Below are 18,321 nucleotides of genomic sequence, written 5' to 3' on the forward strand. Positions count from 1 at the left end.
AATAGGTTTGTTCGCGTTGCTTGAAATCCCCAAAATTTTTCGCACTTTAAACGAGATGGTCTGTTCTTTCTAGCTGCACTGTTGCACTGGTACAATAAGTTAAAGTAAGACAAGTATATTTTTTCTCATTCTAACTTATTGCACCAGTGCAACAGTGCAGCTAGAAAGAACAGACCAAAGAACAGGCCAGTCGAGTGCGAAAAGTGCAAGTAACGCAACAGGCCCATTCACTTGCATTTTCTGGACATAACCAATGTATGTCAACAATGAAGCGTACTTGGCTTGTTATCGCCCAGTCATTTGTTTTGAAATGTTGCAGGTAAGAAATTAACCTTCCTGAACTAATAGTGAATCCACCGTCAATTATAAATTGTGAATTTTTATTATAAAAACAAATTTCATATTTATTTTCTTTTATACGAATTATATTATACCTTGAAATTAATAATTAAGATAACTATACAGTTTAGATCGATCATCTCCTCATCTCCAATATTCTATAGTTATACTCATTTGATGTGTTTTTTTTTTACATAAAATAAAACAATATGGCAAGAGACATGTGTTACTCTGAATTACGGAGAGAGATATTAATCGTTTAAGTTGATACTATTTAGGTTAGAAAACTTATGATATTTATTAAATTTTTATTCTATCAAGACTTGAAGAATTTTATTTATTAATCAAAGAATGCTTCGAAGTATTTATAACATCAAGTGGATCTTAGCTTAACCCTAATTCTTTGAATTAGGGTCAGTTATTTACCCCCCCCCCCCCATCTCTGATGGTTATCTCCAAAGAAATATTTATGTTATACAGTTGTTATAAAAAATATTGAAACAGATAACTTCCTAATTTTTTTACATTTTTGGTCGCAGGTATACAGAAATTATTTTGTGGATTTTTTGAAGCTATTAACATGGTGAAAACCAGGGAAAACTGAACATGAAATACTGTGGTTGGAGAAATTGCAAAAAAAATGTTGGAGAGGTTAAGTTAGGTTAGGATTACATAAATGAACCAACAATGACTGCGTTCCGATATTTATTGTCAGTACTGAAAATCTACAGTATATGTGACATAAACTATAGATTTTCAGTACTGGCAGTAAATATCGGAACGCAGTCTATATTAAAGTTGTACTGAAAAGATTAGCAAGATCTCTGGGTTTCACAAATTCACTGTCAGTAACTGTGTTACATTTATTCCAGAGATTCAATGTATTTATGTATAATTTATTCTAGAAAAAATTGTGTCAAAAATAAAAATAAACTAGTTGCCACAGAAATTAGGTTTGCCTTATTTTTTAAAATATAACAAAAGTTATTCTTGTCGAAGACATATTACAGAGTTGGAAAGTAACTTATTACTTTTAATGAAGTTGAAATAACTTTTTTTATTATAATATTTATAATAACTATAATTTAAGAGTCATCAAAAGTAACAGGTTAAATCATATCTCATTTATGCAGATACATATCTTCAGAATCTTTTGTCTTCTAGACTCTAGAAGACAAAAGATATATATATAATTGATCTTTATTAATACACTTGTACAAGAAGAGATTAATAAGAACATTAAGAAGATTGTGAAACATTTCGACTCTACTTAGTTATCTTTAGTCGCATACCAAAAATTAATAGTTAACAACAAAGTGATGCATGAAAATAACAATAATAAATAAGCTTAAAACCAATAAATAAAATAATTATAAAAAGATGGAAATTAAACCGTCTGTTACGATAATGTGTCAAATCCTAATTAAAACGAACGTAGTCCAGGAGAGAAAGTTCAAATATATCCGAAAATCCACTCACTTCGACTTTAATATTCCGTTCCTTGAGTAAATAGAAACATTGTCGAAACCGACCAATTTATTTATATAAGAACGCTCGTGAGGCATAACGCCTTGAGTAGTGTATGGGCACACTATATATAAGTATTGCTTCAGAAATCGACCCAAAATGTGTCCTAATTCCGAACAATGCTCTAGATCAAATTATATAGGTTTATTTTATACGTCTTAAAATACATGAATTTTTAAAAAAATGTATAACAAAATAACGATTGTAGCATGATTCAAGGACAGATACTTTTTTGGGGGCGTTCCATAACCCGACAAATAAAAGCTATTTCAATCGTAATCTAGAATAATAAAATCACAGTTTTTTCAAAGTTTAGTTTAAAAGCTAAATAAAAGTGTAGGGGTTTTTCGAAAACAATTTTATAAAAACTATAATTATACTATCTGATAGAAGATAGTTTTTAATTTGTCTTTATGTCTTCAGTGTTTTATTTTTAGCTTTTGTTTAAAAAATATAGTCCACAAATGCAAAGTACTGGAATTAACGACGTTCCTTTACAATAAATAAAATAATTTAATGTTAAAAATGTAAAATTTTTGTATTCAAAATAGCAATAAATATTACAAAAAACTAACAGAAAAATAGCTGAAAGTAACGACTCTATTTGTGAATAACCGTAACTGTAACTTTCCAAAGTCTGGTAACCAATTGCTTTTCGAGAAAGACAAACTACTAATTGCTTTTACAAAGTAACTTTTCCAATCCTGATTTGTGTATATTATCATGTTTGTGTAAAATAACAAAGCTATTTCAGTATATCATTTGCATTTCAGTGTACAATCACTGAGACATCGTTACATTGGCACAATGGCGCATCCGCTAATTGCAGTATGTCAAATGCGATCGATAGCTGATAAAGTAAAAAATCTGGAGGTTGTGACCGAATTAACGGCCGAAGCCAAACGCAGATCAGCCATAGTACGTATAATTGGCAATGAATAATACTACATATTCTACATACAGAAAAAATAATATCAAATATTAATATTAAATTACAACTAATGTATTTTATTTAACAATCATTGTTTCATATGTATACATAAGCAAGAAATTATATTCTTACTTATACATAAACAATGATAATCTTATGGCAATATTCTTATAACATATTATTTGAATGATAATCTTGCTTATTTATAATTTAACCTTCTTTAAAGAATTTAAGGGGATGCGGACATTAAACCTGATCGAAATCGATAATATATAAAGTTATTTGTGAACATTAACAAGATTTTGTATGTATTTCTCTTATAGATTTGGAAATTCTTTTCCAGAATTAAAGTACGTATTACGTATAATATCAGTCTATAAATTGGACTTCATATTGAAAATCAAAAAATTTCATGTTTCTCTATTTATCGACTTTTTACGCGTTTGCAATCTAAATTTTTGTACAACGATTTTGTCTTAATTAGACATCAAAGTTTAATTTTTGAAACTTGATATTGTTTATTCCTGTCATCTACTAGTCTAGAAATTCCTGAAGTTCGAATTTCGTGAGTATAAACTGCATCTTTTATACTAAACAAATGTTGTTATGACGTGACAGATACAGACACTACATTTGACTAAAAATACGCAAATAAACAATTTTTTTTGTATGAACTCTATAATCCAGACTGGTAGTAATACACATTTAATTCTAGAAAAGAAGTGGAATAAGCATGTAAAATCTCTCTCCGCAGATATCGGGTTCAAATTCATGCCATAAGTTCACATCAATGTAACATAAAATTTCCCTATAAATAATACCTTAGTATCTTTATTGTTTTAGGAGATATGGAGGGGGAAAGAAAAATTTTTTAAATTAATTTTCTCGAAAACGGCTCAACCGATTTTGATGAAAAAAATATGTTATAAATGAAACAATTTTCCTAAATTTTTTTTAATTTTGACAAAAAATAGGTATTACTTAAACCAACCCTGGCCCACCATCAATGAAACGTACGATGCGCTGACAATTCTTATCACTTTTTTGACAGTTCTCGAGAGTTCTCATATAGTTTCAATTACTTCGATGCATTTTGCAAAGGATTTTGTTAATTAATTATTTAAGTCGGCTACTGGCGCACCATCTACGACACGTAAGGTGTGCTGACAGTTTTTATCACTTTTTTGACAGTTCCCGACAGTTCTCGCATAGTTCCAACTATTTCGGTGCATTTTGCAAAGAGTTCCGTCACTTAATATCTTTAAACAAATTGGATTATCAAAAAATACTAAAAAATATGTTTGTTATGATATATGCCACTCTCTTTTGATACTCTTTGCAAAATGCACCAAAATAGTTGAAACTATGCGATAACTGTCGGGAATTGTAAAAAAAGTGAAGATAGAAACTGTCAGCATACCATACGTCTCGTAGATGGTGCACCAGGGTCGGCTTGAATAATTAATTAAAATTAATTTGTTAAAGATATGATTCAGAGAATTATCGAAATAGAGAATGGTCCCAGCAGGCGAATAAGATGAAATACGGTCACTATGAGAATAAATAAAAGTATTAAAGTCTTGAGTAAACAATATCTATATTAATTTTGAAATAACATTTCTTAAAGTAGTAGAAAATTAACGCCTTAATTTATGGTTGTAAACGGTTTGTCGGACCAAAGCGTTGACCTTCAAATTTAACGAGATGAAACGAAGGTCCCAAGGTCGAAAAAGATTTCAAAATCTGATGGCAGATCGTAATTAACGACCCCAAAAAATCCCTGATACTGGTTTTCATGACTTCATGATTCTTTTTTCATTCTGACATGAATTTTTTGTAAAAAAACTTTTTATATTTATTTATATAACAAAATTAACTACTAATAAAAGAAAGTTACACTCTACCAAATACTACTAAGACTCTTACTGAAGTTAAATTGCAAGAAAAATAATAAAATGCAGTATTTGGTGTTCAAAAAATTAAAAAAATGACTTCACGATAGGTAATCGATATATCGACTACCATGCCACAAAAGATTAGGATGTCATCAACCAATCACAGCCATACTAGCATCTTAAGATATAATTACTTGAGACGATTTTAAAATGAGATTGACTATGAATACCAGCCTATGTCTATCTCTCTTTGATTTCACTCACTCCTCTTATAGGGCAAGCATGCTAGCAATATATGATTATTACATATATAATCTATCCTTGTCTGTATGCGTTTATACAGAAGGTGTCAATAATGCCTAAAGATTTGAAAATGGCGCATTAGAGTACAAATGTACCACTAACATGGCGCCGCTCAATTGGAATTATGTTTCAGCTCAAAAAACAGTATTAGCTATCCAAATATTTAGATTATTTATCCGTGTCTTTAAGATTGAAGTGTGTGCTCTCACGTGTATGGTTGTTACGTTTTAAGTAACGATATTTCTTAAATAAAATAACATTTTAATTTACCATTAATCTACTATTTCGGCATCATATAGTTGCTATTCTGGATCGACATTTTGTCCTCCTCTTCTTTCTTTAGTGATTTAGAGTCTATGAACCTGTTTTGCCCTGTTTGTCAATGAGAGACCACTCAAGTGCGCTCCGCGGCGCTCGGTAATTCGTAAACACCATTAAAAAATTTTTTTCGGGACCACTTACTATTTTTGATACCCTAAGTCTAAGTTATGTTTTTAGCAAAAATTTTTGTTTAATTTTTTTCCAAAATTGTACAGTGGCCTAACCCCTTAAATGGGATGGATGGAGGGATGAGTGTACTAAGAAAGAATGTAAACTCAGTCCCTTTCTTGGTAAATGTAATGCTTAAGTGAATAAAGAGAAAGATTCTATTCTATTCTATTCTATTTTACTTCATATACTCTTATCCTGATTCCTGTAAAGTCAATTTAATAACTCTAAAAATTTTTAAGCTTTAAGTCTAAAATTCTAAAAATATTTAAAAATATGATTACACTTTTCTAAAGTAACATGCAGTTTTAATAGAATATTACTGGTTATTATTATTAGAACCAGCTCGTGTTATGCAAACGCAATACAAAATGAATAAAAACGGTTAAAACAACCAATAATTAATGTTGGAATATATAATGAATTAATATATTTATTCTTGGTTTACACAATAAAAATTGAGAACAAATAAACGAACCGTTTTGAACTTACTTGTCCTTCCTCAGCGTAATAAAAACATATCAAAACGAAGGTATCAAGAATCTAACGCGAACATAATTATCAGGTATGAAAACGAATGATATGCCAATTTTATCAATAGTAAGCTTAATACTAATCTTATTTTGGACGGAAATTGATGTTGCAACTCTTCGCTGTGTGATCGATGTGCGCCTATGTGGTATTCCATTATAGCGACATAGAAGAATCGGAGCTGAGTTGAACTTTTTTGTACATTGTTAGTAAGCGAGGATAATTATCTTCCATCACATGTTTTCGTCGATGGAAGATAATTGTCCTCGTTTACTAACAATGTACAAAAAAGTTCAACTCAGCTCCGATTCTTCTATGTCGCTATAATGGAATACCACATAGGCGCACATCGATCACACAGCGAAGAGTTGCAACATCAATTTCCGTCCAAAATAAGATTAGTATTAAGCTTACTATTGATAAAATTGGCATATCATTCGTTTTCATACCTGATAATTATGTTCGCGTTAGATTCTTGATACCTTCGTTTTGATATATTTTTATTACGCTGAGGAAGGACAAGTAAGTTCAAAACGGTTCGTTTATTTGTTCTCAATTTTTATTGTGTAAACCAAGAATAAATATATTAATTCATTATATATTCCAACATTAATTATTGCTCGTTTTAACCGTTTTTATTCATTTTGTATTACTGGTTATTATATAACATAATCCTAATTCATACATGTATATTAAGAGATACGGTGGTGGCTCGCATTAAGTAAACGCACAGAGCGAGACCGTCCGTATATTACGCGATTTGCAAGCTTATCGGACTTCAAAAATGGCTGAATCGATCAAATTTTAACTAAACTCAACCGATAATTTGAGTTTAAATTATATAAATGTTTATTTTTTCTTTACATACCCTACGAGCGGAGATATCACGACTCTTAGTCCGAAATATAAATTTTTCGCGTTAAGATACGTCGTCATCTTATAGACACGTAAAAGGGTAGAGGCAAGACGAGAAAATATACGATTTGTTGTTTCAATACTAGCAGCGCTAGCTTCCTATGGTAAGGAAATGTGACAATTACTGATGTGAATATATGGATAATTAATGATGCCAAAGGCTCGATGGAGCCAATTGAAGATTCGCCATCTTAGATGAAATGTTAGGGCCGTAGCACAAATTTTTGCATAACGCATAAGAGAATCAGTCAATCAGAGTCGTCTATTTCCATCCCCAGGATAGAAATAAAAACCTCTGATTGATTAATTCTCTTATGCGTTATGCAAGTCTGTGTCCAATCTCTTGGACTTGTGTGTAAGCCTGTACATAAGTGAAATGCTTTTGTACTGTCGAATGAATTCTTGAGAAATGGCTCGCATTTTTATCACGATAAAAGTTATAGAATCGACCCTCAGATGTGAATGAATGAATGAGATAGGATTTTTTTGTAAAGTCCCTTCTTTACAAGCTAAAGTAAAATTAATTCATTGCATGACAATAGTTTCTCTTTTCTAATTTCTATAATATCTTGTACACATATTTTATAATATTTTGCAGATAGCATTTTTTCCTGAAGCTTGCGATTTTTTGGCAAATAATAAGAAAGATATCATTACTATGGCTGAACCTCTGACTGGACAGACAGTGACATCTTATAAAGAAATTGCTATAAAGAATGATATTTGGTTGTCTTTAGGTGGAATTCACGAAGCTGTAAGTATTTTAATTTGTTTTACATTAATTTATACTGGTTAGAAAATTTTTAATGAAATTGTTGATAAAATTTTGAATATGTAACAAAATTTTAATTATATTTAGCTGCAAATTTTTTTCTACATTTAATACAAATATTTCAATGAGAATTCGATGCAAATGTAATAAAATTTCGTAGAAGAGTTGTTAATACTATTTAACAAGTACAGAAATTTTATTAAATTGTAATAAGTTTTTTATAGAAATTTAACAAAAAAATACAAATATCCCGTAATGACAAAGTAATGACTTTTTAATTAATTTTATTGAAACTAATGAATTTTTGATAAAATTACAACATAAACATAAGATTCAACAAAATGTTATTAAACTTTTATCAAAATTCCATAAAAATTTTTTCACCAAGACAAATATATAAAATAAAAGATTTTCTTTAATGATGCATAAAGATAATTTCAGTCAGATAATGTGGAAAAAATTTATAATACACATATATTGATAAATAATCAAGGGCAACTGGTAGCTGCATACAGAAAGATACACTTATTTGACATGGATAACAAAGATACTGGAGTACGCTTAGTGGAATCGGATTACGTGCTTAAAGGAACCGAAATTGTGCCACCAGTACAAACACCGATCGGCAAGCTAGCGCTTAGCATTGTATCCTTAACTAAAACAAATTTTAGTTTATTTTTTTTTATACAGGATATCTGCAACAAGTAGTAGAAAATATAAGAAGTGATTCTAGTCTAGATGATAAAATAAAACAAAAATAAAAAAAAGAACGAAATTACGATTGTCTTTATTTTTATAATTATAAATATTTAATATAAGTATTTAAACATTTATAATAAAAAAAGACAATCGCAATTAAACTGCCCGTCAAACTTGATCGAGGTTGATAATGTAGAGTCATTCGTTTTTCCTTGTTCATAAAAATATTTGCTTTAAAATACAAATTATGTAGCTTATACGTATAAATGAATGGTATCCCTCAGTTCAGAATAGATTGAGGAATGACACTATATTCGTCAAATTACGATTAAAAGCTGTAAAAAAAGTTATTTGTGTGATCAAATTTTATTTATCTAAGCGCTTTTATTACAGATTTTTGAAAATTTGATCACACAAATAACTTTTTTTTACGTCTTAATCGTAATTTGACGAATATAGTCTTATCCCTCAATCTATTCTGAACTGAGAGTCATTTATACGTATAAGCTACATAATTTGTATTTTGAAGCGAATATTTTTATGAACAAGGATAAACGAATAACTTTACCTTATCGACCTCGATCAAGTTTGACGGGCAGTTTAGCATCCTCAATAAATGTTTAAAACGAAAACTTTTTATTTTAATGTCACTTATATTTTTTATAAAAAATTTCTCTATATAGATATGTTAAACAAATATTTATGTGCTTTAGAAGTTTTATACGTAAGTAAACATAATTAAAAAACAAAGTGTAGGTAATTTTGTTTTTATTTTTGTCTTATTTTGTCATCTAGAAATTCTAGAATCGCTTCTTAAATTTTCTCCGACTTGTTGCTAGACCTATATATAAGATAAATATAGTGTTACTGCTGTTTCTGATGGTTCGCTTACGCACACCTTGCTCGCGAATCGGTTGCCTGGAAAGAAAGGAGGGGAGAAGGCGCAATATCTTCTCTCTCCACGAAAAGAGTGCAGCTGCACGTCATTCTGTACTTTCTGTTATTATATTTTTTAATCGTTATTTTATTCAGTTATCAACTGGCTCATCGATGATATCGATCAACTGACTTGCGCGGCGAAAGGATGTAACAGGCAATAGCAGTGCAACACTATCCAGATAGCACAAAATATTTATAAGGAAAAATATTTATAATAAATATTTTGTACATATTTTTATGTCCGAGTTTGCCAGGTATAAAAAAAATTATGGTAAATATTTATGAAAATATTTAAAATAAATATTTATACTATTATTATCAAAGAATATAAAAAATATTTCAAGTTCATATTCCATAAATATTTTTCAGTATATTTTAAAAATATATTCTATATATTGTTAATAATAATTTCTGTATTATTTCTTAAATGGTTTATGAAAAATAATTATAGAATCTTTAAAAGATATTTTTTGAAAATAATTTGTAAAATATTTATGAATATTTATGATAAATTTTCTATGCTATCTGGATAGGGTAAATTACAAATATAGCAACAACTTAACAACTAATATAGTGTTATGATATACGGTTTCCCGAATTATCATTAACTTTGCGAAACATGGGAGCACAGATTCTCACGTATCCGTCGGCATTCACATATCAGACTGGTGCCGCACACTGGGAGGTGATGTTGCGAGCGCGAGCCATAGAAAATCAGTGTTACGTCGTGGCTGCGGCGCAAACCGGCACGCATAACAAAAAGAGAGTGAGTTGGGGTCATGCTATGGTAAATAATTTTTGTATACATTTATTACTTAAAAAAATCTTAAAGTGACAATGGCTCCGTTTTGCAGAGAATGTAGAGGTGGAACTGTTGTAAAATTCTCCAACACGATTGGTTCATCCTTAGTTTCTGTTCATCTTTAGTTCCTGGACCTAAATGTATAAACTAATCATATAAAAGAATTACAATAATTCTATCGCTATAATGGTTGCGTTCAGCGGAGAATGTAGCGGTGGAACCGTTGTAAAATTCTCTAACACGATTGGTTTTTGCTCTTTTGCTAGTTTCTTGGATTTAAATGTATAAATCAATCATATAAAATAATTTTACAACAGTTCCAATGCTACATTTTCTCCTGAACGCATCCAACTGGTTACTTTGTACATACACTGCCTGACAACGATTCATTCCATTTCCTTAGCGAGTTTATACAGGACATGTAACAGGCCTGCTCGTCTTAGGAGTGGGGATATAGGCACACATAGAAAAGGACAGATGTTATCATAGACACAGTATATATAAATCAAATGTAAGGGGCAGGGATCAGATAGAAAGAGACAGGTAATAGAACACGAGCACCTCGCTCTTTCTAATGAGGAGAGAGTGAGAGAGAACGCTGCTTACTTTGCGCTTTCTGTCCTTAATTAATATCTGATCCCCATTCTCGTCTCCTGGATACAGTCGCTCTAGATATACTATGTCTATGGATGATATACGTTGAAAATGACGGACAATTTAAGATATATATCCTTCTTTCTCATGCAGGTGCATGTGAGAGAAACGGAAACACATATCGTCTGTCCTTTACTACGTAAGCTCTACTCCCGAAATTTGGAACAATTCTCGGTCTAGATATACTATATCTATGATATGTAACATATCTTATATAAATTTGTTAGGGGAATGGAACGAATTGTTCTCGAGCAGTGTACATTCTATAGAATTTTTATATTAAACAAATATTTTGTGAGATTACAGTTTTATATATTACAATGGATGCGTTCGGGGAGAATGATATTAATGTCAGCATTAATGTATCCTTGTTCTAGCTTTAATGAGCAACAAGGATAAATAGCAACAAAAATAAATTGACGCTGATAGTGCTAATAGCGTTTTTTTGAACGCAATGTAACACATGAAATGTAATTTTAGACCGAGATCATAGATAGTACGCACTAAAAATTAGCATATTTATTTTAAGGGGATCCTGGAGCGCCTTTGAAATTTGATCGAGGTTGATAATGTAGAGTCATTCGTGCACATCATTAATGAGATTTCATATGTATTTCTTTTATAGATTTAGAAATTCTTTTCCAGAATTAAAGTACATATATTAATATCAATCTATGAATTGGATTCTATATTGAAAACGAAAAATTTTTTTCATATTGTTTTACTTCGATTTTTTACGCGTATATAACTTAAATTTTCGTTTTTTTATTTTTGCAATTTGCGGAATGCGAATCTCTTTTCCTAGACTTCTAATCTTATTTCTAATTGCACGATATTGTTTCTGAAATTTTTTTTAGAGGGCAACGGGACCATTTTATACATACAAACTGTAGATTTTTCGTATAAAATAAATATTGTCATTAGGTGACTAATAAATAACAATTTTTTATTTATTTATCAGAACAAATCTTTATTTGATCAGAACCTCTTCATTTTTGTGCGTACTTTAATCGTGTGAAAGGATTTTGCATTTTGTTACTCCAATATGAAAATTCAACCCAAATAGCACAGAACATTTATCATAAATATTTATAAATATTTTACAAATTTATTTTCAAAAAATATTTTTTAAAGATTATATAATTATTTTTCATAAACCATTTAGAAATGATACAAAAATTATTATCAACAATATATAAAATATATTTTTAAAATGTACTGAAAAATATTTATAGTGTATAAACTCGAAATATTTTTTATATTCTTTGATAATGATAGTATAAATATTTCTTTTAAATATTTTCGTAAATATTTATCATAATTTTTTTTATGGCAAACTGGCAAACTCGAACATAAAAATATATGTACAAAATATTTATCATAAAATTTTTCCTTCTTATAAATATTTTATAAATATTTTGTGCTATCTGGGAAGTTTGCAAAAAAATGTCGGTAACTCTATCATTTCAGGATCCCCTTAAGAGGATGCTAAACTGCTCGTCAAACTTGATCGGGGTAGATAATGTAGAGTCATTTGGGCACGTTATTAACAAAATTTTGTATGTATTTCTTTTATAGATTTAGAAATCTTTTTCCAGAATTAATTGTGGAGAATTTTTAATTCTGTAAATGCAATAAAAAGTTGTACATTGGAACAAATTGTACAATTCTGACGATAAAACAGATAGGATCCTCTTAAACACCGAAAACTTTTTTTAAGGTCCCTAGGCTCATTCTAAAAGCACAGTATTGTTCTTTGCTGAAATGCCAAGTGCGCTCCATGCTTATTTTATACGTACAAAGTCTAAAACTTTTATACGCAGCCAATGTTTTCACGAGTCGACTACAGAAGTCGATAACAAAACTATAATTTTCTAACTTTCTTTCGTTTTTCGTATGAAATTGATCGCAGCGCATCCCGTTATTATCTGTATTTTAATTTTGGAGAAAGATTTTTAATTCCATGCAATCAATAAAAAGATTTCGGTGTCCGAAAATTAATGATAAAACAGAGCAGTTTAGTATCCCCTTAAGAGGATGCTAAAGCCGTGTGTTTTACCGACATTCTGTTTAATCATTTAATTTCGAATTGAATTTACAAAATTGATAATCCTTTTACACTTTTAAAGTACGTACACAAATGAACCCAGGGACAATTAGATAAAGACCAAAAATGCAAAAAATTTTTTAAAGTTTATTTGTTCATAAAAATATTTGCTTCAAAATACAAGTTATGTAGCTTATACGTACAAATGAATGGTGTTCCCGGGTTCGGAATAGATTGAGGAATAAGATTATAATCGTCAAATTACGATTACAAGCCGTAAAAAAAAGATATTTTTATAATAAAAGCGTCTAAATGAATAAAATTTTTGATCACATAAATATGTTTTTTTACGGCTTGTAATCGTAATTTGACAAATATAGTCTTATTCCTTCTATTTCAAACTGCAAGACACCATTTATTTGTAAGTATAAGCTATATAACTCGTATTTTTAAGCAAATTTTTTCATGAACAAGGATAAATAATGACTCTACATTAGCGACCTCAATCAAGTTTGATTGGGCAGTTTAATACATTCTGTTTAATTGTTTCGAAAATTAGTATTTATAAAATTTGGCCGGTAATTCACGCGACTTTAAGATTTTTTTAGTTGATAGGTTTATAGGTTAATAAATTTTTAACAAAATTAGAATCGAAATTTATTTCAGATCGTGGATCCTTGGGGCGCCGTTATAGCACAATGCGCGGAAAAAACGGGTATAGTTGTGGCGGAAGTTGATCTCGTGCTATTGGAAAAAGTGAGAAAAAATATGCCGTGCGAGGAACACCGTCGCATTGATTTGTACTCTAAAATGGGATGTTAAAAGTTTACAAAGTTTAATAAGACCATTTACATTAATGATAATTAACTTTAAACTCGGTTTCATTTATTCTTTCTTTTTCTAAGTTATAAAAATGAGTAAGTTAAACCGAAAATAAAATTTCTATTCTGTTTAGTTAAAGAATATAATCGATATGCGTATAAATAGGATAAAGTGGGAAAAATGCAACACCTTAAAGCTTTTTCATGTGCTGCTGAAACTGATCGTTTGAGCGACAAAAAGGATCACGTGACGGGATTTGTTGCTAAATATTTGTCGTTTGTAATCTAGCGGCTATGATTTTGTAGTTTAAACTGGTTTAACTACAAAGTATTTGTTGCTCAAATGCTGTGTAAAATAGATACACAACGACAGTGCTGCTGCACCGTGTTCATTGTATGTTCCGAGAAAAATAACATAACCTTACAAATCAGAGTATTAGTTATGTTATTTTCAGAAATCGTAAAAAGTTTCATGTAAATGCAACCATTCCATTGGTTGGAATCGTTGAGATTACGTAAAGCACTGACAGTTCTCTGATGTTTATGAAATTTTGATTCAATCATTTGTAACAAGTCCTCCAGTTGTATTGATGATATGAGGAAATAATTTATAAATTTTGCACTTTCTAACTTTATATATGAGGTTTGTTTTTTTATTCCTGCACTGCTGCACTAGTGTAATAAGTTAGAATGAAAATAAATATATTTGTTTTTATTTTATTATATGTCGAATAATAATTTGCATTTATTTTATTACATGTCGAATAATAACAATGTACATACATAAAGTTTCCTTTGTATCAGATGCTCATTTTACTTCTGACTTCTGTCTCATAGACATCTAGTACATTCTTAACTTTTTAATTAAAAAAAATCATTTCTTCATCCGTTTCAAACTCAAGTCCGAAGTGTGATAATTTAACAATTCTCTTTTTCAAGGCATATGTAAGTTGTTTTTTTAAATATCTATTAACATTCATTCTTAAATCATCTCTTAATAGTTACATATAATTTCCTTTGTCCGGTTTTATTCAGATACTTGGATATTTATGCTTCCACAATTTTGCAAAAACAACAGTCTTTTAACATTTCCGTTCACTGTTTCATATGAAAGAGATAATTAATTGTTCTTTCACCTGAACATTTGATATAAGGGATCACTCCTGGACTACGTCTCTATTCTTTATTGTTATTTTAATTTATATTTTGACGAATGACACTTCTTCCGATTTAGACTTCAATTTCGATTGTTAATCCTAATTACTTTTATTCGGTTTATTATTTATTTTTAATCTGTGTTAACCTTATTTTTTAATATTCTTGACCATTTACTTTATATCATTCAGCGTGTTTATATATACTTTAAGTTTTGTTTTTCATTATACTTCAATTGTTTTATAAGCGGCTGAAGATGACTTTGTAAAGTCGAAACGTTTCGAAATTTTAATCTAATTTATATCAAGTTATTTCTAATAAAATTACTTATTTTCTCGCTACATCATAATCTGTTCGTCTTCTTGACCTTTATTATATATTGTTTTTATATTTTTCTTGTTCTAATTTATTGCACCAGAATGCAGCAGTGCAGAAATAAAAAACAAACCTATGGTAATGTAATTCGATCAGTTTCAGTAACACGAAAAAGCACCTTTATAGCAAATTCAGTACACATACACTGACTCTATTCTGATGCTGCCGTGACATGGTGCGAATGCAGAGTAGAATTATTTTATGCGTATAGCATGTAGTACTAGCACGGAGTAAGAGGAGTATGATGTTTATAGCGTGTGAATAGAGGAAGTGGCCCCGTTTTTATCCCCCTAATTGGGAGAGGATCCGCTGAAAGCATGGAGAATAGACATCAGGAGGACGATCAAAGGCAAAAAAGGTGAGACCAAACTCCGTCATAAGTTAAGTGCTATAAGTGCCAATAGATGGTGCTGAGTTTGCATTACTTAAAGCTATATGGGAGAAAGGAGTAATGGGAGAGAGTAGAAATATTCTCATTTTGATTCAAATATGGTAATTAGAATAAAAAATAATTAACAAAACACGTCCATACACGCTCGCGTTCGAAAAAAAACTTTTTAAATGCTGTATAAGTGCGGGACTGACATAATGTTTATACAGGGAGTCCGAAAATTTTTGACATATTGCTTGTATAGAGATAGAACTAGGATAGTCGCTAGGAAATTGTTTAAAAGTTTCGTTGGGCAGTCTTATCTCGCCTCGCACTGTCGCGCACTTGTCTGTATTCGGCGGTCAGGCAAAATTGTTATTCTTTCTTAATTAATAACTTGTTAATTATTGCGACAATTTTTAAATGATAGAGGACTTTTCTACTCAATTTGGTCCGTTCTACCTCTATGCACGCGCTGTCAAAAATTTTCGGCCTCCCTGTATGATTGGTGCAGAGATGTGACAAAAGTGACACTTTTATAGTATAAAATTTATACCATTCTCTAACTATTTCACGGAATCCGATTTCAGCACGGATTTTCATAATGGATTCTTTTATGGATCGTCCTCCTAGTCTCTATTCTTCATGGCTGAAAGAAATGAATTCTTATTCATGGCCACCATTTGAAGAGAGGGAGAGGGAAGGAGAGGAGAGAGGAGGGAGAGAAGCAGAGATAATGGCTGCGTTCAGCGGAAAAAATTTCTCAGTGAGCATCTTATGTTGCGCTCCCAACAGTTTGCGGTTTCTGCTGAACGCACTTTTATCAGATGTGCCATCAGCAAGATGGCGCTGATCATAGTGCAAATTTGAAACTTATAATAAGCTTACTGTGGTACTGTGACTCTCACCAGAGTCGGATATCCATTTGGGGAATAACAATAAGCTTACTGTGAAACATCCTGCATATATATATATATATTTTTTTTTATATAAACATTTGACTACTGATTATTACTATCAAGTATCAATTCGAAAGGAGATTCAAAAATTAATTATTGAAGAAGAAAAAAGATCTACAAACAAGGGGAAACTAATATTATTAACAAAAATAATAGATTTAATATTATTTATTGCGATGGACGAAGCTATAAATTTAAATAACGTTATAAATAATATAGAGACTTAGGTCTTGAAATGCCTTTAATTTATGGATCGCGAAATTGTAATTTTCTTTCATTATATTTTTCTAATAAAAGTTTTGTATTTTGTCTTGTCCAATTAAATGTTGTCTCCTTAGGATCTGTAACATAAACGTACATTATTTTATCACACGTTTGCATGCATGTATGTATATGTGTAAATATTTGCAAAATATAAATTTAAATTTTATATATATGTACATACCAATATTTTCTTTTTCTGTATTGTCTACTACACCTATCGCTTTACTAGAGGTTATATTACTTGATAAATATTTATTAAAAAATTTTGCATCTAAAAATAATCAAATTTGCATATTATAATTACATATAATTTTAAAATTATTGTGCGTATATATAGATACATACCATTTTGTAATCTTTTATGAATGTTGTTTGAGGTACTGATACTGTAAGTAATGTTATTATAATCGTATAATAACTCTTGTACGTCCAGTTTTTAAAATCTTTTTTTGGACTTCTTCCTTTTCTCCTAGAATTAAATTATTCTAAATATATTTTTTAAGTAGTTTTAATTCCGAGTAACCGAGTTAAAAAATATAATTAAGTGTGATATTTTCCAACTAATTATTCAAAATATAGATACGGACTTTTATTATATCTTTTAAGTTCATAATATAATAATCTTACCTGTTTACTATCGTACTTATTCCAACTTTCCTTTTTTTCTATAAGATCTTTAGTGTGCCCTCAGCACGCTCAATGTATTCTGGCTGTTTGGACATTTTTTCTCAAGTTTTTCCTTGGTTATAGAAACTCCAACAGTTTTACATTTAACCTCTTTAGCGAGTCCTTCAACTTTCCTTGTGTTGTTATAGGTTAAGTGCTCAACTGCTCTTGCAACACGTTCCAAATGTAGCGTACTTTTAGTATGATGGAAAAAATGGCGACCGCTCAGCAAACATGTTGCAAGAGCATAAACCGCTACGTGGCGTTCAGCAGAAAATCTTACAACAGTTCCACCGCTACATTCTCCGCTGAACGCAGCCAATATCATCTTTCTGAAAATACAACTCACAAATGCGACTTGTTTGGCTAAAAGTATCAACACCTCTTGCAGCAATGTCACTGTCATGCCAATTGTCGAATATTTTTTCCGGGCAAGTTGTAAAAAGGCTTTTCTTTATGGAAGCATCTTTTTTTCACCTTTTGTAGTACATCCACGTATCCAATACACCATTTCACAATATAAATACATAGATAAACAGAAATACAGCCGGACTGATCGGGTAAGGTTAATTATTGCAAATGGCGTCTATGAATAAGAATCCATTCATTGATATGTAGAATAGACTGCTGGTCGCAGCGGAAGGGAAAATCGGACGTGAGAGGCAGTTCGTGTTCAACACGAACCAATCAAATTTAATAAAAAGAGAGGGAACGAGACTGCAACTTATCTGCCTCTCATTCTATTCGCCCGGTTTCCCCTTCCACTACGACCAGCGGTCCATTCTACATGTCGATGAATCCATTCCTTTCAACGGACATTTTCCTTATTAAGGGACAAAAACGAGACCACTTTTGTTTTACAGAGATT

At 30.5% G+C, this 18,321-nt stretch overlaps 1 protein-coding gene across 9 annotated transcripts; it reads left to right on the plus strand.

Annotated features, from left to right (window-relative positions):
• Window positions 1–118: 118 nt before the first annotated feature.
• LOC105836986 (deaminated glutathione amidase) lies at window positions 119–16,953 on the plus strand. 9 transcript variants are annotated; one of them, XR_004963244.1, is made up of 7 exons: window positions 125–319; window positions 2,640–2,784; window positions 7,529–7,684; window positions 8,144–8,347; window positions 9,915–10,127; window positions 13,510–15,552; window positions 16,155–16,953. XR_004963244.1 is itself a non-coding variant. In XM_036286801.1 (7 exons), the coding sequence occupies exons 3-7, from the start codon at window positions 2,674–2,676 to the stop codon at window positions 13,663–13,665; spliced, it is 840 nt and encodes a 279-aa protein (XP_036142694.1). In that variant the 5' UTR covers window positions 126–319; window positions 879–1,000; window positions 2,640–2,673; the 3' UTR covers window positions 13,666–16,953. The 9 variants fall into 9 exon arrangements, 8 of the variants coding, with proteins under 8 accessions (XP_036142696.1, XP_036142693.1, XP_036142692.1 ...); XM_036286801.1 differs by adding an exon at window positions 879–1,000 and having other exon boundaries at window positions 126–319; window positions 13,510–16,953; XM_036286802.1 differs by lacking the exon at window positions 125–319 and adding exons at window positions 326–617; window positions 879–1,000 and having other exon boundaries at window positions 13,510–16,953.
• The last annotated feature ends 1,368 nt before the right edge of the window (window positions 16,954–18,321 follow it).

Source organism: Monomorium pharaonis, chromosome 5, assembly GCF_013373865.1.
Source record: "Monomorium pharaonis isolate MP-MQ-018 chromosome 5, ASM1337386v2, whole genome shotgun sequence".
In the NCBI taxonomy this organism is placed as follows: Eukaryota; Metazoa; Arthropoda; class Insecta; order Hymenoptera; family Formicidae; genus Monomorium; species Monomorium pharaonis.

Coding starts and splice junctions, on each gene's coding strand:
- LOC105836986 (XM_036286798.1), top strand. CDS start 258: ATGTCAACAATGAAGCGTACTTGGCTTGTTATCGCCCAGTCATTTGTT. Junction 2,785..7,528: donor CCAAACGCAGATCAGCCATA/GTACGTATAATT, acceptor AATATTTTGCAG/ATAGCATTTTTTCCTGAAGC. Junction 8,348..9,914: donor GCAAGCTAGCGCTTAGCATT/GTATCCTTAACT, acceptor CAACTAATATAG/TGTTATGATATACGGTTTCC.